The sequence below is a fragment of the Corvus cornix genome, chromosome 3 (genome assembly GCF_000738735.6).
Source record: "Corvus cornix cornix isolate S_Up_H32 chromosome 3, ASM73873v5, whole genome shotgun sequence".
Taxonomy (NCBI): domain Eukaryota; kingdom Metazoa; phylum Chordata; class Aves; order Passeriformes; family Corvidae; genus Corvus; species Corvus cornix.
The window spans coordinates 29517185-29542364 of record NC_047056.1 but is presented as its reverse complement, the minus strand read 5'-3'; the positions used below and the strand labels follow the sequence as shown (position 1 = coordinate 29542364).

General features: G+C 40.3%; 1 protein-coding gene across 5 annotated transcripts in view; it reads left to right on the top strand.

The window, feature by feature from the left end:
• The window catches only part of DAAM2 (dishevelled associated activator of morphogenesis 2), a 204010-nt gene that overhangs the window by 98217 nt on the left and 80613 nt on the right, over positions 1-25180 (top strand). For all 5 annotated transcript variants that reach the window (XM_010391811.4, XM_010391813.4, XM_010391810.3 and 2 more), the window contains one exon: positions 7337-7426. In XM_010391811.4, coding sequence (XP_010390113.1) covers positions 7337-7426 — 90 coding nt within the window. The remainder of the gene's footprint in view (positions 1-7336; positions 7427-25180) is intronic.

The following is a 25180-nucleotide window of genomic DNA, read 5'->3' as shown; positions in this document are numbered from 1 at the left end:
AATGTAAACATTGCTTCCTCTGCCAACAGGCTGTGTTAGCAATTCGCGTGTGCGCAGTGGTTTCCTAATGCACAAATGTAGTGATACAACATTGTGGGCATGGGCAGATGTTATGTGATATGCCTTATGTGTGTAGTTCTTGTGTGTGCAAGGTGTGAGTGGCGTACATATCTGCACATACGCATACTATGTGTGTGCAAATACGTGGAAACTCAATGATGTTTTACTTCGATGCACCTAATTCTTATCATTTGTAAAACTGATCAAAATGTTACATGCTTCTCACAGTGTGGTGCTTCTGTGTGGTTTACAAAGGCTGCTTTTAATTCAAAGGGTTAGGATGAGATGGAAGAATTTGAGGGGAAGGACTGGCTTTTTTTGGGTTTCTTCTTGCTTTTTCTTCATGGGTTATCTGTGGAGTTAGCACATATATCAGGTGCCCAAGGGGGAGCTTTCAACCAGTGTGTTTCACCTGGAGATGTGCTGGCTGTGTGGGTGGTAATGCTGTTGACTGATCAAAGACTTTTGCACTGTTCACTGCTCCAGTTTGTACTGGAGTGTAGGTGGTTTGTACAGTCAGATGAACCTCATTCACAGGCAGTTCGGACAGGCAGTCTTTCAGAATGTCTCATCGACCTCCTCAGCATTGGAAATGAGCATCCTTCCAGCAGGCTACCTCTTACATGTCAGCCTGGAGAGCTGGAATGAACAAAGCAGTGGACGGAAAACTATAGGGGAACAATCCTATACTGTCCCCTGGAGGTAGGCACAGTGATTAAATAGGGAAGGTTTATCTCTTCTATTTGAAGGATTCCTAAGTTCTTTGCAAAGAGACTGAGATCTGAGTAAAGATTATTTTAGTTCATTACTTTATTCATTCACGGCACTTATCTCTGAAACAGCTTTTTGGAGAACTGCCTCTGGACTTATGAGGAGAGCATTTCTGCTACTCCGTTTTTGGTGGGCACAGCTTGATTGTGAGCCACCAGACTAAACTGCTTGTTATTTGCCCATGGAACCTGGCGCAGGCAGCATGAACAGAAATATAAATGTTCCTGGGGCTGTTGTTAATGTGAAAACGTAGCTTTCAGTCATGTGTTAGAAATGTGGCCCTACTCAGTCCATTTTTTAAATTTGTAGAAGTTATGCTGGATAGGATTCTCTATTCCAAAAGCTTGTAGTGTGCTGCTGACAACCTTGCCCCAATCTCTTTCCACTGCTTCTCTTTCTTCTAAAGTCCCAGGCATGTCAGTGCATTTTATTCCATGTTTGCTTGAGTTGCATTTCAGTATTGATTAACCCACCATCAACTATCCCCTCGAAGTGATTGCACATGAACATGTACCTTCTCTGTGGCTTGCCAGTGGATGCTGGATAGCATCCCATGGTGTGTCATAGTCATTGTTTACTTCGTACAAGATTTAAACAAATTCGTTCAGAGCACAAGGCTGTCAGCTGTGCTAAGCCACTTGGGAGCATTGGTGGAACTGGAATGTGGTCTCTTTGGGGACATGGTGATAGACATCTATATAAATGACCTTAAGGAACCTGAGGCAATAGCTATCATACTATATGGGGAATTTATACTGGCAGCAGTACATTATAATTAATTTTGTAAGTTGGGTGGATTTGACGCTGTTAAGAGACAGAGAGAGAATGATTGATGAGGTGGATGAGGGAGAGTGCATTTGTACTTGACAGGTGAAAAAGGTCAAGGAATGAGAAGAAGATTTGTGAAGGGAAAAAGAAAAGGTGGATGTGTACAAGAAAAAGAAAAAAATGGGATAGGAATATGAACAAGAAGCAAGGTAAGAGCAGTGTATTAAACTAGAATTCATACAGTGCAAGGTATAATGTGAAAATGAACATACCCTTGGAACCTACATTTTTGAAGTGAGCATTGCAAGCAAGTTATTAAAATAAGTAGTCTTCAAATTGTGAAGCTCGTCATAGAGTGTGTAAAGGCATCCAGATACCCACTGTCTCAGTTTGCCCCATTGGATGAGTCACAAAGAACCATTAAGGATAATGCTGCTGTGATGGAGCAAACTGCACAAAAAATTATTGCAAATACCATTGTTCTCACCATCTTGAAAGGGATGTTAACTCACCTGGATCACAAAATCAGCCAGGTTGTTTGAGGAAGGGAGTTGGGAAGCGTTTGACCGTCTACAGAGCCGTCTCTGTGGCTTTGTATTTTGTGGGGTTTCACACAGCCTTCTGTAAATTTTGGTGCTGGTCACAGATCAGGTAACTGCTGCTCTCATATGTTCTGGAAGTTCTTAAGTTTCCATTTTGAGTTTAACAAATGAGAGTAGAGTTTCTGGAGAGCTTTGCCAGTTTGTGCCATCTGAAGATCTGGTTCCCATGTAGCCTGTTAATGCCATGATTTAGCTGTCCTTTTGCTTGAGTACCCATCAAGTAAGTGAGTACCCATTGGTTAAATCAGTGCAACAGAGCTGTAATCAGACAGTCAAAATGGGCATCTCTGAACAGTGGAAGTGTTGAAGTCTATTTGCCTATGTATTATGTCTTAGTGTTGGACTCTGTGGTGATTTCATGTCAAAGCTATTCCATTTGAGGATGACAAAACATTTCATTTTTTAATAATGCTTTAATAATTGCCTGAATATGTTTGTAGGCAGAAATAAACTTAAAAATATCAGAATATGCTTTTATATGTCATTAATGTCTCTCAGTCATAAGAATAGCAATTAAATGTGAAACACAGGGCGGGGGGGGGGGCGGGATTCTTATAGACAGGATATTCTCCCAAAAGCTCTGTAAGTAAGGGAAACCGTGACCTACAGGTAAAAATTAAAAGTGTAATGCAACTCTCTGTAGTTGAAATTATAAGAAATTGATAAAACAAGACAGTTATCCAACTGAACATAAGAAAATAAGCAAAACTCCTCTTCCTTCTGGCGAAATATTTGTTATGCCCATATTAATCAAGTTATTGCCTGCAGTAAACATATGAGGAGTCTGGGTTTCATAATGCTGGAAATGCTATGCATGACTCATTAAACATTCATGAACACAAAACAAAACATCAACAACAACAAAACAACCCACCAGACTGCAAAGGTTGGTTGGTTGGATGTTTTGGTTTGTTGGTTTTTTTTCCATTTTACAAAATGAAGCAGCTGTCTGACCTTAAGTCAGTGTGAAACTCCCCAATGATCAGTAAGTCCAGCAGCCAATGGGCTTGGGACAACTAGAATGATACCTCCTCCCCTGAGTGTCCGGATATCCCAAATATGGGGCTCTTGGCCTCCATGATCCTGACTTCAAATCAAGGGATGCTGGAGTCCAGAAGCTGTGATTCTCTGTGTACTTACAGCCTTGAGGTTTCTCCTACAGAGAGGCAGGCATGTTGGTAGGTGTTAAGGGTTCTCCTTTAACAGAGAGGTGGGTCTGTCTGCAAGTGAACCACTCTTCTACATTACCAAAATCTCACTTTTTATTAATTTCATTTTGTGTCACTAAAAAAAGTACTGCCCTGTCTAGGTGAGAAATGCTTTTCTGGAGCTTTGAGAATCATTACTGAGCTGATGGCTGCCCAGCATCAAATCCAGCTTTCATGCTTTGATAAACGTTCCCAAAAACAAGGGACATAATGTGGTTTTAAATCCTGCAAAATACTGGATTTATGTTTCCTACCCATTCCTCCTTCTTGTTCCGTTTCTTTCTCTCTGTCTCTTATTTCCTTGGGCTGTAGCCATTTTGAATGGAGGCCATCTTCTCTTTTGGCCTGAGAAGTGGACTGGAAGTATTTGAACCTCAAATCCAATCCCAGTTCTTTTTAAATGTTTTATCATTGAAATTCAATCTATGTAAGTAAATAAAATGCTCACAAAAAAGTGAAATTAGCTGAATTAACTACCACTAAAACAAAATAGGAATAAATAAAGGAGAGAAATGTAAGCAATATTAACTGGGAATACTTTACATCTTCCTCAGTGCAGCCTGGCAAATATCCTTTTAATCTGTGTTTCATGTAACTTCAAGTATTTTTAAGAGCCAGGTGGCTGAGCTCCATTGGGCAGGGTCACGCTGACATGAATTGCTGGAACCAAGCTGCCCATCCAAGGTGTAGAAGGGGACTTACTATGTTTCTGTTGGACAACTTGCACAGGTGCTGGAGGAGGGAGTTTTCCTTGCTTTGTTTTGACTGACCCTTTTTTTCTTGCCCTTTACATTTGCTCTCTGGGCATTCAGTCACATTGGCTTCCTTAGTCTGGCTCCAACCCCAGTCTTGATGACTGCATTCAGTTTGTCATTTTTCCACTTTCCTGCCAAATTTGGCAATTCCTTTCTTTTTTCAGTAGCCACTTGCCATCACTGAGCTAACTCTACAGTCCGAATTTCTGTATGCTGACAGATCTGCTTCTGTCATTGGATGAGAATGACAAATTTGGTTCATGAACCAAATTACCCTTCTGAAATTTATTTTTTCTGTTGTTCCTCCTGCTTCCCTCCAAGGCAGCAGGTTTCCTTATGTGCCAGGGTCTGTTAGGATCCTGGGTCAGACCAGAAAAACAGCCTGCCTAATTCAGGGTCTTCTTTCTTAGCTAGATCTATGGTTTTCCTGTGCAGTCACAGTGATCTTTTGTTCATCTTTTATAGAATGGGAATGGGAGAGGTAAAATGATTTGGAGAGTTCCAGAAGAAGGTCTCATGTCTCTTGTATTTTGCAGGGATTTATTGGGTTTTTTATAGGGTGGGTTTTGATTGATGGTGTGGGTAGATGAGGACATGCAGGCCTCTTCAGTTCTTCCCACTCCTTTCTTCTTCTCAGTGAAGGAGCATACTTGCTGAAAACTTCAGGAAAGGGAGTTGAGGAACCTGACTGCTGCTTTGCGTTCTAGAGATGTTTCATTCCCTGCTGAATACTCCTGTTTCCTACCTGCCCATCTGATCTGGGGGTTAGAACCCAGCATTTTACCTCCTAACAAAGACAAACACTAACTTTCAAAATTAAGGGTAAGCCTATTTCCGTGTGCTATTTTCCAGGCAGGTGTGTTTGGGTCTACCTCTGGTGTCCCCTTATCCCTGGAAACCCTGAACAGTTTCCTTGTTACTATGCTACCTGAGCTAATGTGATGACTTCTAAAGTTCTTTCAGCTTCCTCTAACCTCCTGAGTCACAGTAATGTGGGATGCACTATTTTCTCTCTAGATCTTCCATCCTTTCAAACTAACTTTCTTGGCCTCTGTCCTGAAAAGCATGTCATGTTATCAGGATGCAAAATTATGTGACTGGAAGTTGCATATTCTTGTTGTCCCATTGAAAAGCAGGTTTATCTTTATATCCCTGATACTGCCAGTATCCAGGACAGTGTCTAGAAGCTGCAATGTCAGAATCCTGTCCTCAGGGTGGTTTTAGTCAATAGGTGCATTCTTTTGATGATATGGTTGCCTTGAACTGTATTGATTGAGATCTTCATTCAGTTTAGTGCACACCTTCTGTGCAGAGCTTCTGCTGCTTGTCTGATCTGCCAGCAGACTCCAGAAAGAGCACTAGGATTAGAAAGCCAAATAAGCTGCACTGTATTTAAAAAAAAAAAAAAAGTAAGATCATTTATTAAACAGGTCGATAAAACAATCATGTTTTTTTCTAAGAATTCGGCTGAGCCCAGACAGCTCATGTGTATTCTTGCCTCAATGGTGGTTCTTCCAAACCTGGCATTTCTGATTCCCTATCTGCCCCTCCTTTCCCTTCCACATGCTTGACCTCTAACAGCATTCCTTTGCTTGTCTTAAGGCCTTACATGTAGTTTCACTCTCCCTCTCCCCCCAAGAATGTGATCCTGGCCTGAGTTTTCTAATTGTGTATAGCAAGGATAAAACTCCTTGCCTTGCTTGGCTGCCCCCTTGTTTGGAAACTCACACTAAACATTTCCACATGGTTTGCACTCTTTTTGCACAGCTAATTTCTTTTTTTTCCCTTTAAACTTCTTCTTGTTTAAAATAACCCTCCAGCTTCTTCTACCTTGGGCTGCTGGCACTGACCTCGCCTTGTTACTGTTTGCATTTCTTTTGTACCTTTTTGCAGCTTAAATCTCAATGGGCTTTTAAATCTGTCAGCAGCCGCTACCAGGCTCAGTGTGCAATTTTGCTCACTGTTTTCACAAGTTTCCCAGCCCTGAACGCTTTCCAAATGAGCCATTGTTGGGCTGAGTTAAAGAGGTATTGTCTCTGCTTGGACAAGGTTAGTGTGGGTGCCAGAATCTGTGTGTGCAGCATTTTAGTGCCACAATGTCATCTTGATATTGGACCCCTGGACACTTCCTTCTCCAAATATTTCAAATATACAGGGAAAAAAACCAGATCCCTGCCAAAACAGATTCACTGAAACATTAATGGAAGATTTTCTTTATATTACTGAAACTCTAATTTAGACATCTTCCTCATGCAGTCTGCTTGCTCTGAAGACCATTCTGTTTTGTTTAATTCCCTTTATTAGCACCTAAAATTGGCAGCTTTGATTGGAGCCGTGTTCTGGTCAGTAGTGAATTTATACATAGGAAGTAGCAGTCTCTGGTTTGATAGTTTTAGAGACATGTATAGAAAAAGAGTCTTTTGTTATACACCTTTTACAGAGGAATAACTGAAGCTGTGGAATTTGGCGGTCAGTTCCAGATCACAGCATTATCCTTCATTTTACTAATGTAAGCTTGGCTCAGCTATAAGAGGGTGTGTTCTACTGAACTTACCCGGGACTTAATGTGCTGCTCTGATCAACCTGATGTGACACTATGGAGTTATGTCCTTTATGTCTGAAATGCTGGGTGTCTTTGATGGGGACTGTGTGGTTTAGAGGACAAACATCTGGAAAAACATTTCAACCTGTAGGTTGCTGATGAGGTCTTTGCCTGAAAGAGAGAGAAATTCAACTATTCCCTTTCTATGGAAGAGCAATTTGGTACTGCTGTCCAGGAAAAAAAGATGTATGAAAATTTTAGCCTTTCTCATAAGGAATAAGAAAGTGTCATAAAGAATGTCTGTGTCACATAATCTAGTGCTTTGAGGTTTTCACTTCAGCCCTTTCATGTGATCCTTCCCATCCTTGACTGATCATTAGTAATGGGAGTTTGACATGGGAGTTGTTCAGGCTGCCTCTCTTTGTAGGCTATGCTCTGACAGGGAGAACTCAAGGTAGAGAGGAAATCATCACAAAACCAATAATCTTTGGAGTCTTTGGGAGCCACTACGTCCTCTTGATCGAAGGCTAGTCAAACATTCCAGAAACCTCTCAACTTATTAGAAGTTACCAATGCAGCTCTTGACTGTTTGTTTTTTTTTTTTCTGTTTTTCTTTTTCACAATCTCCAGGATGAATTGGATCTCACAGACAAGAACAGAGAGGCTATGTTTGCACTCCCTCCAGAGAAGAAATGGCAGATTTACTGCAGCAAAAAGAAGGTACTACTGTTGTCCTCAGCAATAAATTCTGTGTGCATGTTCATAATTGCATCTTGATTTGAGCTTTGTGTTTATCTACTGTTTACTCAAGAACATGAATAAGTGATGGAAGGATTTTTATCAGCATGGATATGGCACAATTTTCTGATAAGTAATGTACGCACATGTGATTTCTGAAGAGAACATTAACATCTTAAAATAGTACACTGTCCCATTTTGAATCTTTTACATGTTTGGTGTTTCTTTGTTTTATTGTTTGTTTGGGGCCTGCGGGGGTTTTGGGGGGCTTGTTTGTTCTTTGAGCTGAAAGAACAACTATCATGAAATTGCATTAAGGTTTTTAAAAACTTTTGTAGGTTGCTTAAAATAGAAAAAGTATTGCTGAAGTCTTTCAGGATGTCTTCCAATACCAATAACAGTACACAATAGTGATGTCTTAAAACTTGGTGGTTCATTATTCCAGAGTCTGTAGGAAATGTTCCACATTGCACTGGAAAGCGAGGAGCACCTGCTCGTATCATTTTCCATGTAACACTTCTCCATTCAAGGTCTTCAAATTTCTGACAAACCAGTAAAGGAGAAATAAATCAGAGGCTGATGAATCACACTAATATTTTGTTGCTGGCAGAATGATGGCCAAGTTAATGGATAAGTTGTATCATTGCTGTGAAACTTCTAAACAAGGAACTTCTGCAGTAATGGTGCCTTGGAAAAGTTTTGCTGCTCTAGGAAACACACAGTTGGGAATGAACATAAGACCAAGAGTATGTATTTACTGGCCACAAATGTTAGGAGGAAAAAGGTGTGGTGTGTTTGTTGGTTAGTTTTATTTCTCAAGTATGCTCTGTGAGAACATCAGTCTTTAAACGTAAGTCTGCATAACAAAAGGTGGAAAAGGAGGTTTAGATTTCAATACTGAACCTGACAGACTAAAATCTTGCTCATGGTCCTTCTGGAGGCTGTGCTTGCTGCCTTTTTTCTTCCAAGTGGGGGCAGTGAGCTTTCTTACCGTGTAATTAAAGAAAACCAGTCCAATCAGGGTGTTTTACCTTCAGGGTTTTTTTGTTTGTTTGCTTGGTTGGGGTTTTTTAACTTCACAGGAGGGAATTAATAGAAATCAATTAATTACAGTGGCTCTGAGCTAGCAATAGCTCAAAGCTAGCAGTAGTGCACAAGAGCAGTCTAGGCCCAATTGCCTTCAATGCTGTCTCCATTCCTTTTTCCTGCTTGTACACAGAGCTTGCAAGTGGAAGGAAAGTGCAGGCTGCTGTGATTAATGTTTGCTTTACGTTTTTGCTGGCCAGCTCAGCTGGGTTTTTCAGCTCTGGTGGGAGAGGATCTATTTGTAGCTGTCTTAGAGACATCTCGCCTCCCGGACCAGTCAGCCTTGGCAGGAAGGTCTGTACTTTAATGTATTTAATATGTTGGTTGGATTCACTCACTACATTGGGGGTTTTGTTTCTGTTGGGGTTTTTTGTTTGTTTGTTTTCCCCTGTGTTCTACAGCAGTGAATTTGCTATAAGAATCTAAAAGACTTCCAAAGTTAAAGAAGCTGCATACTGGAAAGTCTTTATAATGCATTTGTAGTGCAACCTCAGTTAGCTGAACTCCAGCTATCCAAAATGATGTGCTAACTGGAATGGGATACCATTGCCACATCTCTATTCATTACATTGTAGATACTTTCAATTACTTGAAACCTTAACTGTCCAGTGTTATTCATTGTTTCCCTCACAGGCAGTCAGATGATTGGTGATGACATCTCTCTCTAGCCTACTACCTAATCCACCTATCATCATTGTTTTGCAGTGACAGAGAGGCTTGTTCCAGGATTCCTTTTAAAGCAAAGCCCCCTTTTCCCTGAAGAATTTGCAGTCTAATTTCAGCCACAAAGGGTCCAATTTCTCACTTGGCAGAACACTTCCAGCTACCCCGGGCAAGCCCCCCAGAGGGCTCTGTCTTGCTGATGTTGGGCTCTTTGAGTTTCCTGGGAAGCAGGGGCCCTATGCTTTGAGATGCGGGAGGTGGAAACACTATGAACTAGAAGGTCAAGAAGTGCAGACTGAGGGAACTGTTCACAATTGTTAATCACAGGTGCCTTTCCTAGTCTAAAAGTAATGGAAAGTCAGAGCTTCCTGATTTGCTCTAAAGGTGGTGAGATTAGTGGGCTGCCTTAAATAAACAAATGTCACTTGCAAAAATGAAGATTAGTCATTGTTGTAGACACACATTTGTCTTGGCAGTCAGATGTTAGATGTAATCTTTTATGGTATTTGATTCCAATGTGGTGGCAGAAATTCACTATTGTATTAAAAAACTGATTCCACCTATTCCTGATATCAAGCCTTTCTGAAGAAAGGGAGGAAGGCAAGTAGGTCTGTGCACTGAAAGGGGCACAGCTTACCAGTCAACAATCCACAGTAATCAAAGGAGGCTGAATTCTGAACTGAAATTTCATGATTGTGAGTGATACCTACAGGATAGCATTCACACAGTATTACACAGCCATGCTTGCTTTGGTCACTTTTGGCTATTCTGGGTTCATATCTGAAATCAATAGTATTGAACAAAAATCACCAATTATTTGACCTAAAAGAGTAACTGTAGCTAGCAGCTCTAGTGAATGCTTTGCTCTCATTTGTGGAATAGCTATTTGCAAGGAATAATGGCTGCTCTGTTGGAAAATGTTAATGTCTTCTCAATCTCAGCTGTTCTCTACCTTGCCATTAATCAGTACAGGATGGACAATGAGAAATGCAGTTGTCTTGATTTGCATCAGAAGAATCATCGATTAGTCACCATGGATGGCACCCTGACCCTCTACCCCAACCACCAGTACATGTTTTGGATTGCCTTCTCCTCTGTGGCAGGAGCTTCCACTGATATTATTAAGTAAAGCCATACGTAGAAAATACAAATTATAACATTCTCACTCAGTTCAGGTACTTTATTCTGGTTTTGTTTAGAATAATCTTCATGTCTCACCATAAGCTGAAATTTAGAATTACATAAGACACCTCTGTGACTCCTCTCTCTAGATTTCCTACCAGATATAAGTTTTTCAGGAATTAGATCAAGCACTAGACCAAGATTTCAGACATATTTATTTGCAAATTTCCGATGTCAAAGTTCAGAAAAACAGTGTTCTTCAGTGCTGTTTTACCAGGAGCTGATACTAACATACATAATTTCATTAAATACCAATCAAATAATTATATGGAAAGAAGCAGTTTTTTAGCTGAATTGCCTCATCTATAAATGAGCTCATATTGGGATCCCAAAAAGGGGAGGAAGTGCAGGTGTTGCACTGCTTCAGCACACGATGCTTTGGATGGAGCCTGTGTTTCTAAGAACGAGGCCTCACTGTGCGGGCCATCGCTTACTGCCTTCTGAGCAACCCTACAAGCTGCTAGACTCATTGCTGTTGGAAAGCAGGTCAAGTTGTTTTCTTTTTACGGCCTTTCCTGCTTCCAGAGACTAATTTGTAAGCCTTTGGCTGAACAGATTTTAGTAACAAGCACACACATTTTGCAGATTTAAACAAGTTAGGGTTTTTTTTCACTTCTGTCTTTCTTTGAGGAAAAACACTGGTAGCAAATTATTTTCCAAAGTAGAGTCAGACTGGACTAGCTGTATCATACACATTCTTTCCAATCAAACAAAAAAACCCAACAAAAATTTCAATCCTCATAATATGCTGAGATCTCCTAAATATCTCAGTGTTACCTTGTACTCTTGTGATTTTAGTGGTATCCTTGAATAGTTGCTTTGAGTTCATTGTTCTTTATCTACTCAAGTGAGATTATTTAAACTCAAGTAGTGAGGTAATAAGCAGCACACTGAAACTTTCTGGAACTAGGCATTCACGGCATCTGAAAAGAAGTACGTGCTTATAATCCGTAAATTTATTCTACTTTTTCCTATTATGGGAAAGAGATTCTCCACAATAGCAAAAGAGGATATAAAAATTCTGAGGAAAATTTACCTGAACCATAGTCTGTAATATGCAGAAAATAAGAGAATATCCTTCATGACACCATCCTCTGCAATTATTTTTCAAAATATCTATCAATTGTATTTTTCATCTACCTGAGGACTAAAAAAACGTGAACTGAATATGAAAGTAGGAATCAGGAAACTCCTTGGTTCCAAAGGTCTTTGATTTAAATTGTTTTATCATTTCAAAGAACTGTCATTGTTATATTTATGCATAAATGTATTTCTCTCCACCTGAATGAAAGAATAGATAGGAAACTTTTTGGAAATATTTTGGCCATGCCATCCTCTCATACCTTTTCCCTGCACTATTTATACATGGCTTGGCTGCATAAAGCATTCATTTTGTTTTTCCTTTTCCTTTTCCCTTTCCCTTTCCCCTTTCATTTTCTTTTTTTTTTAAGATACATTCTGAAATATCTGAATATATTTTCAGTTCAAGCACTGTTCATTCTTTTTCTTTACTGCACTTATGTGTCTTCTAAGATGTTCTTGTGGTGAAGTTTCTGGCGTTCGATGAGCTTGCTGCAAGGAACAGGAAGGACAGAGTAGAAGGCACTTTTGTGCATTACACAGTCATTAAGGAGTCCAAGTCCCCTGGACTGAGGTCACAGATCAGTGGTGAACCACTGAGGCTGCAGGCCAGGTGCAGAGTGCCCCAGATGCCCTCCTAGAGGAGATTTACACCTCTCTCACAAAGAAGCAGCATCACTTTGCATTCAGTTCTCTTTTCCTAATATCAGAGCTGCATCCTCATAGGCTTTGAAATACTCTTGAGAATCCTAGCCTTAGTTGGACATTAACTTTTAGTGGTTTTACTACCATCTTTTTATACCATTTGCAGTTCATTTTCACAAACTCCCACTTTTGGTCCCATGCTGGCTGTCTAACATCAATGAAGATAAGGTCTACATGTCTGGTGTGGGTTTTTTATTTCTTTGAGAGTCTCTTTGAGTTTTGCCCTTGAGGTTTCAATTGTCAGCAAAATGTCACCATAAAAAGTATAGCTTGATATTGTGCAGCTGGATATAGAGTAAGATCCTTTGAAATCTGCTGGAGGGATCTAAGCTGCTTTTGCCGCTTTTTATATAATTACCGTAGCTTACCAGGGATGAACGACAAGATGGATGCAAATATAAAACCTGGAGTCCTCCTTGCCTTTAGGGAAAGCTTTCAGAAGTGAGTGAAAATTTCTGCACCTACTGTTTGTTCTAGGGCTGCTGTGCATCTGTGGCTTTGCACTGTGTAGTTTCTGATTCATTAAGATGGAGAGACAGTTCTGTGAAGTATTTCTATGTTAAAGTGAACTGGCAGGGCTTTTATTCCAAACCCTGATGTCTTTTCTTTGCATTTAAGGCTTCATAGGGAGGTTCTAAGAGCAGGACACTGCATTACACTTGATGTATTTAGATAGGAGTTCATTTCTTCAGGTTCCTGCTTTAAAGTAGGAGATACACATGGAGATCACAGAATCACAAAATGGGTAAGAGACCAGCAGTGGGATCATCTGTGGCAAGCAGGGTCATTCTAGGGCACATGGCACAGGATTGCATCTAGACCATTCTTGAATATCTGTGTTGAGGGAAACTTCACAACCTCTCTGGACAATCTGTTCCAGTGCTTGGTCACCAACACAGTAAAGAAGTTCTGCCTCACATTTAGGTGGAACTTTCTGTGCATCAGTTTCTGCCCATTGCCTCCCGTCCTATTGCTCAGCGCCACAAGGAGCCTGGATCCAGCCTCTTGGCATCCTCCCCTCAGATACTGATAGGCATTGATAAGATCCCCTCTCTGCTGCCCCTTCTCCAAGCTGAACAGGCCCAGCTCCCTCAGCCTTTCCTGGTAAGAGAGATACTCCAGTCCCTTAACCATCTTTGTTACTCTCCACTGGACCTGCTCCAGCAGCTCCATGTCTCTCTTGTGCCCAGAACTGGACACAGCGCTCCAGGTGTGCCTCACCAGGGCTGAGTAGAGGGACAGGATCACCTCCCTGAACCTGCTGGCAGTGCTCATCCCAGTGCACCTCAGGACACCGCCGGCCTCCCTGGCCACAGGACACGCTGCTGGCTCACAGACACCTTGTCGCCCACCAGGACCCCAAGGTTGTTGTCCGCAGAGCTGCTTTCCAGCAGCTGAGCCCCCAGCCTGTGCTGGTCCATGGGGTTATTCTTCCCCAGCTGCAGGACCCTGCACTTCCCTTTGTTGAATTTCAGGAGGTTCCTCTCTGCCCATCTCTCCAGCCTATTGAGGCCCTTCTGAAGGGTCACACAGCCCTCTGGGGTATCAGCCACTCCTCCCAGATTTGTATTATCTGTGAACTAGCTGAGGAGGCATCTGCCCCTTCATCCAAGTCATTGATGAATGAGTTAAACAATACTGGGTTCAGTATTGAATCTTGGGGGACACCACTAGTGAAAGGCCTCTAACTAGACCCTGGGTTACTAGATCTTTCTGTGATCTGCCATTCAGCCAGTTCTGAGGTATTCAGGGGATGATAGATATTCCCTAAAGAAGAGAGAAAATGGATCTTCATCTGGTCTCATTTAGTGATACAATATGCCAGATGAAGATCACACCATTGTGTTGTCTGAGTGTGGGTTTTTGGTTTTGTATTGTCTGTTCTGAGCTACGAAAGCCCTTTGGGGTTCATCTTTTCTGTACGAAGACTGCCAAGCACGTGGTTGTCCCATAATAAATGAAGTGGGTGGTTTGAAGTTGCATTGTTTTCTGTTTTATCTTCTTGCATTATTTTTTCCCCTTTGAAATACTCTTAGAGTCTGTTATTGATTTGGAATATTAAACTGTTTTGGTTATGGATTTATAGCTTTAAGGAGCATTTAATGTGTCCCTTATAAGTTCCTTTCTTTAGAGTTGTTGTTCCATATACTGTATCTGGGAGCAGCAGACGTGAACACACAAGATGGTTTGCTGCAGTATTTCAGAAGCCATTTGTAAGGAGTCACAGTTTGATGAGTCTTGGATGTGACTTCATGAGAGATTTTCTAGCTGCTCTGCATGAAGTGTTGAAGGGGAGCGTGGGTGGATGTGGGGATGGCTACTTTTGCTCTCTGTTCCCTGGGATGTCTGGAAAACACACAGTAACCCTCACAGCACGTGTGATAGCCTAACAGCAAAAGCAGTTGGTGTGCAGTAGGAGGCTGAAGAAGCTGTGTGGGATTTTGAGTGCTTAGCGTAAGCAATCCCACAATTAGCAGTATTGATGGCTAATCGATGAGGGTGTCTCATAACCACAGGGCAAAGGCCAGCAAAACCACACTGGATATGAAGAATTAAACTTTATGTGAAGTCTTTGGTACAACAGCAAATTGTTTCTCTTCCTACCAACGCTTTGGAAGTTTGTGGCTGAAGTTGAGCTTCAGTCAACATTTTAATTTAACTCAATATTCAAACCTTGACAATGACCTGAACAATCTGATTTAAATTTGAAATTAGCTCTGAGCAGGTCCCTTTTTCTCAAGGCCCCTTCCATCCTAAATTGATTTGTGATTCTCTAAACTATTCACAAATCAAACTAGGAAAGCAGCTGCATGGCCCTATAAAGAAAGGGAGCAACAGTAAGGCTTCGTGCAACCTCCTGTGTACTGTTCTGCATTATTGCTATGAGGCCAGCTCCTTGAAACAGGCTGTAGCAGATGCTATTTGGTTCCCTCCCAGTGCCTGGGATCCATGGTTGCTTTTTGTCTGGGAAGACTGCATGACTTCCTTAGCTCAGGAGGCTGCTAGTGAAACAGTCTGAAATGTGGAATCTCTCAAATTAATTCCCTGAAAATAGACTTGCTTTCAATTAGCCTAGGGCTCACTGGAAATCTCATAACACTGGGAAGTCACAGTGGGAGGACGTTGCCCTTTGCAAACCACGGCATTCCTTCAGCTGGATGTTTGGAAAATGCCAGCAATTGTGGAGTTAACTTCCTTTTTTCCCACCAGCATCTGTTCCTTTTTTCTGTTAGCAGAATGACTTCACGTTCAGATGTTTGGAATGATTTGTTAGCTTGATGCTACCATTGGGTCATTTCAGTATCTTTAGCCTAGGTATGGAAGACAGGCCCATGACTTCAAAAATTACTTTGCTATAAATGCAAGTAGGCTTAAGAAAGTCAAATTCAGGAACTCTGGAAGTAACAGAAAACAGAAAAATGCTGCAAGAGTGTTACTAATACAGCAAATATGCACATTTCCTGATTAGTGGTGTGCTTGGGTCTTTTCAGGGTGAAAGAGCTGTTTGGTTGATGGAACCTGTTAACGTGTGTCATAGGCTGAAGCAGTAGCTCCCAAATTTGGGCAGCACCATTAATACAGCGTAAAGTAAAGCCTAAAATCTCCTTCTACATCATTTAATGCAGAGAATGTGTTCTCACTGGAAAAATAAAACTTGAGATTCATGTAAGATACCATCTCATTCTTTTATAGTTCCATATAATGAATTTAGAAATTTTATCTTACATGATTATAATATAAATTTGTTGATGTTGCCCTATTATTTTTTAAGCAGGTCAGCATACTTCAGAAGAGTCATTGCCTGCTTTTTATGGTTTATCATGAAGCTCTTGTAATTGTTTCTTCTTTCTCACGTTTTTTCCATGTTATTTTGGCTTCTATAGCAAAGACCTCAAAGTGATTACTTGACGAAACAATATAGTAGGCTTAATGACGTTAGAGACTCCTCTTAACTTTTTTTTCTTGAAGTCACTCCTGTAACAATTTAAAGTATAAGTTTAGTGTCAAGAAGGCAAAAATGCATGCACAATTCTAATGATACACCATTATTACAGCTTGGAATTGTGACACCTAAAAGACCACATTGTAGCAGACGTAAAAGGAGATAATAAGTGTTTCCAAGTTGTCTGCTGTATTTGGTTTGTGTTTTCCATGTTGCAATGCCAACAGTTGCAGACTCATTTATTTATCCTAGCCTAAGAGGTTACCTTTGGTCAGGGTCTTGAAATTATATATTTATTTATGTATAATTGAAAAGTATTTTCTTCCCCACCCCCCCATGGGAACAGCATGGAATATTTTTAGTTTCTTCCTCCCTCTCCTCTCTCTCTCCAAAAAAAAATTTAGTTGTTGCTTAAAAAATGCCTTCCTACCTCATTAGCTCAGAGTGCTGAAGACATAAAATGCCATAAACTTGCCATGGTATTTGCTATAGACATTCTGAATATGCAGAATTGGTGTGTCCATCTTGCAGGTCTGCATTTTTCAGGTGAGCTACTAGTGCTTCAGTTGAAGTTAGAACTCAACACTAATCAAAAATCAGGCCCCAAACAGTCCTGAGTTAGAAAATTGTTGATATCATCATGCCTAATGCTGTGTTTTGCATTTGGCTTGCCTTCTGTGGGAGTTTGGGAGGACTCAGTGGAAGCAGATTTGACCCTAGTGTGAAAAAAAGAAAAGAAAAAAAAAGAAAACATTTATCCAGCTGTCATCCTACTAGCATGGTGTAATTTGCTGTACTTAAGAACAAAAATAATGGTGAGCAATCCAACTCTGCTGCATGGGAAGTACATGTAAATGCTGATGCCACTGGATTATGTTCTGTCCTTGTCTGATCTCTTGGAAAAGTTCTGGTTCTTCACAATTTGAATATGAGCCAGTCTGGCTGATGGCGTATAGTAATAATAATAACAACAACAACAACAACTGCAACATATACTCTGTACAATGCAGTCCTCACCATTCAGATTAGTCTTTGGTGGATAAGCAGGGGCAAAGAATATGTAAATAACTAACATGTTTGTCTGGTGTGTGAGAAGCAAATTCGGCAGAGATCAGGGCTTACTCTGAATTTCACAGAATGTTCACCAGGCTTAAAGAAGCCAGTGAATACTGAGCAGGAAGAGTTGCTGAATTCCTATCTTTTCAGTGAGAAGTTTAGAAACAGACACAGTAAAGAGTTGTCAGAATATAGTGACAGCTATGAAGAGAAAGAAAGAAATTTCCTTCTACTTTCTGGAGAGTTGTTTAGTTTCATTGCAGTCAGATGTGACAGTTTCAGATACGCACCTTAATTGAGGTGAAAATCACATTATCTTCCGCGATAATTCAGTCATCTGTTGAAAGGCACTTGGCATCCCAAACACTTTGCAGATGTGCTAAGTGAGAGAAATGAAGGCTGAGAGAAACAGTTTTACCTGAGTTTATGGAAAGGGCGGAGGTAGATAGAGTGATACACTCAAATACTGGGCTAGCAGCTTAAAAGCCATGGGCCTCTCAGACTGTATTTATTTCCTTTGTTCACCTGCCTCATAACTCCTAACTTTTTTTTCAATAGTGAAGGGTTAAATGATGGAGAAAAGGAACATACACTGGCTGCACTGACCATCTTACTGTCATCATGCTTATTAAAGGACCCAGAGCAGAAGTGAACTAAAGCAAGCAGTAGTGTCACTGGAAAAACAGACAGCGGATGGGTTATGAACAGTGAAGAGAAACCTTTTAGAATTTGGTATTAAAAAAATCTCTGTGTGCTTCCAGAAGGACTTGTCCTAAATATCTCTGCTGGCTCTAAGTAGGTGTGTCCTAGGTAGTTCTGTGTATGTTTGAGCACAGTAAATGGCATTTCATGTCCATCATCAGGCAACATACAGAATGTTTGCCATGCATGGTAGGTGACTTCGTTTTATTTACAGAAGATTTTAAGTGATTGCTTGTTGGAGATAAACAGTAGGACAAAAAGATAAACTTGGAGGTTCAGTTACACGGTCTGGGCCCTTCTGTGGCTTTTCACATTGACTAAAGAATGCCAGGAGGAGGAGGAAAGGAAGTGAGGAAGGAGACAGTCCCAAGTGACAACATTCTGGTGTGGTAGAATACAGCTGAAAACAGTGCTGTTGGAAAGGAGAAAAGGTAAGCTGGTGGGGTAAGGAAAAAGTCCTTTTCCGTATCCATGGAACGTTGACCGTAAGCTGGATGGGGTTAAGGGAAATGTACACACAGTACCTGTACAAACACAGAGTAAAGAGTAGGAGGGACCGTGCAGAGTTTGGTTGTTAACGAAACAATAGAATATGTCCTGCTCCTGCTGCTTAGGGTTTGTTGGGACAGTGACAGATTGCTGGCTTCACCTGCTGCAGATTACAGACATTACTGCAGAACCTTGACCCTGACCTCAAGCTTGCTGCAGGCTTGTGGGAACAGAGCTGTGCTTCAGGAGTACAGCCTAAGTCCACAGCACACACCCACTGAGCAGGCCATGTCCATGAGAAACGTTTTGTCTTCTTCTGAAGACCCTCTGGGTAGAATGATCATGAATCAATCTTCTAACTGGTAGGATCCTCACTAGTGGACGTTTCCCTTCACCTCCAAAAGAAGTGGATGGGCTGAGGAAAGGTAGGCTCCTGAGTACTTTTTCATTGAAAGTGCAGGGAATTCATGGATCACCTTATCTGGCAGCTCATTATTTAGATTATACACTTATCAACAGCAAAATAGCAGTTGGTTGGTTTGGGACTTGTGGAAAGTAGAGCATGTAAAAGGTATTAAACATGACTATGGACTTCAGGTAATAGCACAGAAGGATCTTTATGCAGCAACAGAGACAGGACAATTTAGTCAACAAGACACCAATTGCCATGGCAGAGGCTAAAGATTCAACAGAGGAACAATGTTTAATATTGGTGCACTTCAATTTGGCAAGAAAGCCTTGTCCCGAGGGCAGAAATTGATGGATAATTCAATGTGACCTCAGCTGTACAATTAAGTAGTTCTGTAAACATAGGGGCAATTATCTTCCTGCTCACTTCACACACTATAATCGTAAATTAATGCATGGTGATGGTGGGATTCCCATCCTGTAGCAGGGCTCAATATGTTTGAAGAGGGACAAGCGGGCTTGTATGATCCGTAAGTGATAAGAAGAGGCTGTTGCAGTCAATGCTGGCAGCAAGTTCACATCTGTCTGTATCGAGGAGAATGGTAAAAAGACAAAAGAAGAGTAAAGAGAAGAGAAGACAGGTTCTTAAAATTGGAAGTATACTATGTAATCCTACTAAAATACAAAGTTCCTTAAAATGGGACTCCCTCCATCAGCAATCTATTGTAAGTCTTATGCCAGAGACGTTTATTGTAAATGTAAGCTTGGTTTAAACACCACAGTTATACATTAAAATCAGTGGTTGAGGCTTCTGAGGTTTCAGACAGCACTAATTCTTTGGCTCAAAACAATGCACCAACCACCTTTCTGCCTGCCAGTTATGGCATTCTAGTCTATTTTCTGTGAGCAACTCTCCCTGTCCATATATGCAGTGGATCTCCTGTGTTTTCTGGAGGACAAGAAATAAAAGCATGGCCTTCATTACCCTTAGACTGATACCAATTAGGAATAATTAATTTGAAGTGTCTTTGAGTTTTAGAGGAGGTTGGAAATGACACATCATGTGTGTATAAGGTACAACTGCTGGACATTCTGTATCTTTGAGTGCTTGGGAAGCAAAAAAAAAGTGAGAGATGGCATAATTAGTTAAAAAAAAATCATATATTTAACTTGACTGGAAAGTTTTCAGCCCTGGTAGAGCCAACCATCTTTCAAAAATGACTGATAATCCATGCTGGTGAATTGCAGCCACACTGAAGCTTCTCTCAATATTAGGAAATGCTTTCTAAGCAGGAATCTGCATTGTTCATAAATGTATCCCTTTGTCACTTTTATACTTTATTGTACTTTTTACAGGGAGTTCCACAGTTTGACAGTATTAGGTATTTTGTAATATAAATAATAATCTGAAGCCTTTGATTCTTCCCCTGAAAGACCAGTTAGTAAGCAGCATCAGAGATCATAATTAGGTTTGTCAAGTTACTGGTAACAGGGCAGAGCTTGGGCTAAATGAAGCTAAAAAAGAAAAAAAAGAAAAAACCCACCCTGTGATCTGTTAAGGAAAATAACCCTGTGTCATAATGCAGTGAACTGTAAGTTTGTATGGATATACCTGACCTTTGTGAGAGGCAATTAGAACTCCTCAGTTGCATGCTCCAGCTGGTGATTAATGCATATTCTCTTTTAATAAGTTATACAGTAGACTGCTTTTGTGGCAGAAGGATTATTATCTGCACATCAATAGCTTAATTCCAGGGAGAGAAGTAATGTTTGTTTTTCTCAATCTGGGTAAATTGTGCTTAAAAGGCTTGGATATAGCTTCCTTCCCAAAACTCTGAGACTATTTGTGTAAATGCTAGTCATGAAGTCTGAGAAATGGAGCGGTGACCACATCTGTCTAGTGAATGGTTCAGTCCTATGGTCTGTGCTGTTTCAAAATTAGCATCTCTTGGGACGTGGCTGGCTTTTTGGAGGCGTAAACTGTCTGAAAAGCTTAGATGTATTTTAGCTCCACATCTGAATTAGCATTTTGTCCCACAGCAGATCAAACACATTTTGTGTCTTACAATGAAAGCACTTTTTATTTGTGAAACTTTGGCTGCTCTGAACTGAGACACAGCCAGTAGAATGGGCAATGTGTTAATAAACAAGTAAATGTTTCTTTGAAAGCTGAACTTCTTAAAGTGAAGAAAAGTCAGTAGGTCAGACATGAAAAAAGGGAGAACGGTGATTTGAATGAGAGTGCAGTACCACTTACGTGGATTGATTCTTGGCTGCACTACAGATTTCCTGTGTAACTGAGTACTGTGTAATTGTCTGCATCCCATTTTTCCTGTTTCTGCTGATCTCACTGATAGAGACACTGGAAAACCCAATATGTTAATTTCTTGAAGGGCCTTTGTCAGTGTGCAGTGCAAGGTGTTACAAGATTGGACTGTACTCAGCATTAATGGCAGATGCTGCGACGAGTTGAGTCTTTATGTCTCTGAAGGGAAAAGATTTGCACTCGTGGGAAATGGAGAACCAGTAATAACCATCTTCTACCTTTCAAGCAAACAAAAACCCCACCTTGTTTTTAGTGGCCAGAATATTCATGTCAAGGGTCATGCACTTCATGTTGAAACAGAATATGGACACAATTCTGAATCCTGCACGTCTCAGATGAACATTTTACCAGCTAGCTGTTACTGTGAAGAATGTGGGAGGGCTTCAACAAGAAATAGAGAATATTTATCCAGCAGAGCTTTGATCTTAATTGATGTAAATCATGTTAAAATTTCAGTCAACTGTCATTAAAGAAAAATATGAACACCCCCCCAAAGAAATGGCCAGCTATTTGTAATCAGGATTCCAATTCCCATTGCTTTTCAAAGAAAAATTTGAAAAAAATAGCTACAGGGGCTAATTATATATATATATATATATGTATATATATATATTTATAATATCAGATACTATAAATAATATATTACACTTTTTCTTAAACTATATAAGTTTCTTGTAATGACGTGAACTCCATGATTTATATTTTCTGAGCTGTATGTGATGATGCTGACCTTTCAGACCAGGTAAAATAACCCATCTTTCAGCTCTGTGATGTACTCAAATGATGTGTGAAGGCTGTTGAGAAGAGGAACCACACAAACCTTAATGTGGCTTTTGCAAGGAAATGAACTTCCTTGTGACCCAAATAGAAACTTGAGCATGCAGTGTCTGGACATGATGCAGCGAGCGAGCTTGGACAGGAATTTATATTACAGTAGCCTCATTTTATATTCTTCATCTGTGTTTGCACATTGAGACAAGCTCAGTGAACAGTATCATGGCTTCCAAGAAAGATTTTAAATCAGGTGTGTGGCTTGTTCCCATCCTGTTCTCAACTGTGCAAAACATTAAGATCAGCTGTCTGCCCTACTGAAGACATAGGTTTGAGGAGGAAGACATGTGATATCAATGAATAGAGGTCATTCCAAGAGTACCCATGCTTGTCCTGTGACATCTATGACAGATGATTCATTTCTTGATGCATCTGTTCAAGGAGGAAGTTTTATTTTATAGTTTGCCTGTTAGAAGGACTTCATGAGTCATCAGCAATTTATCGCAGGGGTGTGTGTGTGCAGGTAGTGGCAAAGTCCATGTAATGGTTGGACATCCAGGGATGGCCTCCTGACCCCAGGGAGTTAATATTTGTTGACATTGCATAAAAACAACCTGGCATAAATAATGGTGGAAGTAAGGGAGTGCTGGATTTGGTGTCAAAGAGTGTCAGTCTGTTCCTAGCTCTGATAATGAGTTTTAATTGTCATGTCAGAATATATACCTCTCTGTTTCCATCTGTAGGAAAGAAGCCTTCTAAAGCTGCTAATTTTGTGGATGTATTTATTAATGCTTTGACATGATCATATTTTCAGGACATGCTCTGGAGAACTGTTCAATATTTTGGAATTGGCTTGGTGCAGAGTAAAATACCAATGTGTCATCACTGGAAACTGAAACGCAGTGCTTGCCCCAGAAAAGCTTCAATGCAGGCAGTTAATGTAAGGGCTTTCCCTGTGCTGTTTCTTTCAAGGCTGAAATCATTTTGGAAGAAACACCATGTAAACAGTGTCTTTCATTTTCATGATCTGCTCAGCTGTGAATATCTGCATTTCCACATGATCTTTGTAACACTAGTGTTTAGCACTTCTTTTTAGAAAGTTTTGCAACAAAGGCAGTGGTCTATAATGACCACTAGTCTAGTATGAGTCTAGTATGGCAGTCTTTGTATTGCAAATGCTTGTCTCACTGACATGGCATCCTGTAAAGTCTCTGGTCTCTAGAGAACAGCTTGCCCAATGGATCAGGTCTCCCAGGATTTGCAAAAAAGGGTTTCGGGATCAGCTGAGCTGTGCGCACAATTCTTTGCTTTATTTTCTTTCATTTTGATTGGTTCAGATGGTCCAAATATTTGCAGAACTCCATTAAGTCCTATTTGGGATGAAGTCATAAGTTCCACTTTCCACCAAGTCATGGAGCCTGTCCAAATTAGTGTCAAAGCCTATATAATACCTTGGCTATATTGCAGGCTTGTATAGTATCAAGATCCTGTTTTCACAGCAGTTACATAGTTGTTACTTCAGTGAAGAATGATATGGCCCCTTATAAAGTCCACAAGCTGACGCCTGTTTTTTAATGTAATATTTACACTATTCAAGGAGCTAAAAGAAGGCTTTGCTTTAATAGATTCCTTCAGCTAATGTTTTTCCTTATACAGATGGGTTATTGTTTCCAGCTTTTGATACCTATGCGGCTTTATGTATTAAAGCCGCATTTTTTTCCCTTCTCTGTGTCTCCTGGAGCAAGGGAAAGGTTTTGCCATTATCATCAAGTTGCCTTGCAGTTTTCTGTGAATATATTAAAAACAAAACACAAAAAACCCCAGCACCCCGTTGTTGCACCCTACTCCACAGATTTGATTGCCTTTTATTTTCAACTTGTCTTCGCCTTTTTGAGAGAAAGCCTGGTACAGCAATCTCTTAGCATGAGCAGAACTCTACATAATTTCGGCAGTTAAATGTTTGGGGTTTTTTTCCCTAATTTCTCTGGTGCTACAGGTGTGAACGTGACTCTTTTAAAAGTATCACTTAGGTAATTGCTGTAAATAAGTCTGTGCCACCTAATGATTTCATGGGGCTGGATAAAAATCCATATGCTCATCCTGAGTATAAATAGCTTTCTGGGACTTCATCTTGAAATAGAGTGCCAGTTTTCAACTACATTTTCATTTGTTCTAGCGAAGTAAAACACACATTGACAGCCATAAAATTCTGGCATGAGCAGTGAGTGTGGAAGACCACTGAGATTGAATGGACTCTTTTGCTGAATATGCTTCTAGACCAAAACAACTTCAGCAAGCAAGGATTGCTTAGTGGGGTATCTGCTAAAACTTTTTTAACCTCAGCAATGTACATCTTCTGTCTGGGCTTTAATTCAGGAAAAAATCTTACATTCTGCGTTCCACTGGAACAAATTTTTTTCCCAGTTTTAATTCAAACAATAAGACTTACAGACTAAGAGTTCAGGCTAATTTTAATGGGTGGAGAATGGTCTAAAGCAGGATATACCAAGGACCTTGCATCATTGTCAAGCTAATCATATATACAGGTATACTTTAGGATATCATTGTCTTCTTGTCATTGGTTCTGACAGTGAGATTTCTAGCGGTTTGGGTTCAGGTAGGAAATTGTTCAGAATGACGATTTTTTCTAGTTTATCTATCCTGATGGTTTTTGGCCTGCATGTTTAACAAAGACATCTAGAAGTGTTAGTGGTAGCATTCAAGCATTTATACTTATTTTTCACCCTAAATAATCTTAAAGACAAAAAATATTGTAGCTTATTTTGGAATATAAGTGAGGAGTTCAGGCATTCCTTAATTTATGTGTGTTTGTTTCTTTACTTGGAATTCAGAATGGAGGCAGGAGAAATGTAGATAATACATGTATTGCCTGTTCTGACAGTGTTCTTGTCAGCTGTACTCTGCAAGCAATTACAGTTGTCACTAGGACTTTTATAATTCTCTGCAGAAAAAAAATTCAGAAGGGCACATGAGCACTCATTGTGCTTCAGATGGGTGGCTCAGCCTGGTTCCCTGCAGAATGACCTTACTTCATACTTCTAGATTAGCTCACTATTTCTGTTGTTCTCTTTGAGGATGATAACATTATCATATAAAAATAATGCTGTACTTATCTGTTGTATTTTTAATTTTTTTTTCCATCGTCAAGGTCGTATATTGGTTTTTGCATGGGAGGCTAAGGTCTGCCAAGTGTGAAACTGTTGTCAGGGTTGTGGTTACCACTAGGTATTATTCTGCACAGTAAAGGGCAGCAAAAGGCAGTCTACCAAAAACTGTGATGTGGCCATTCTAACTGGCTGTTGGT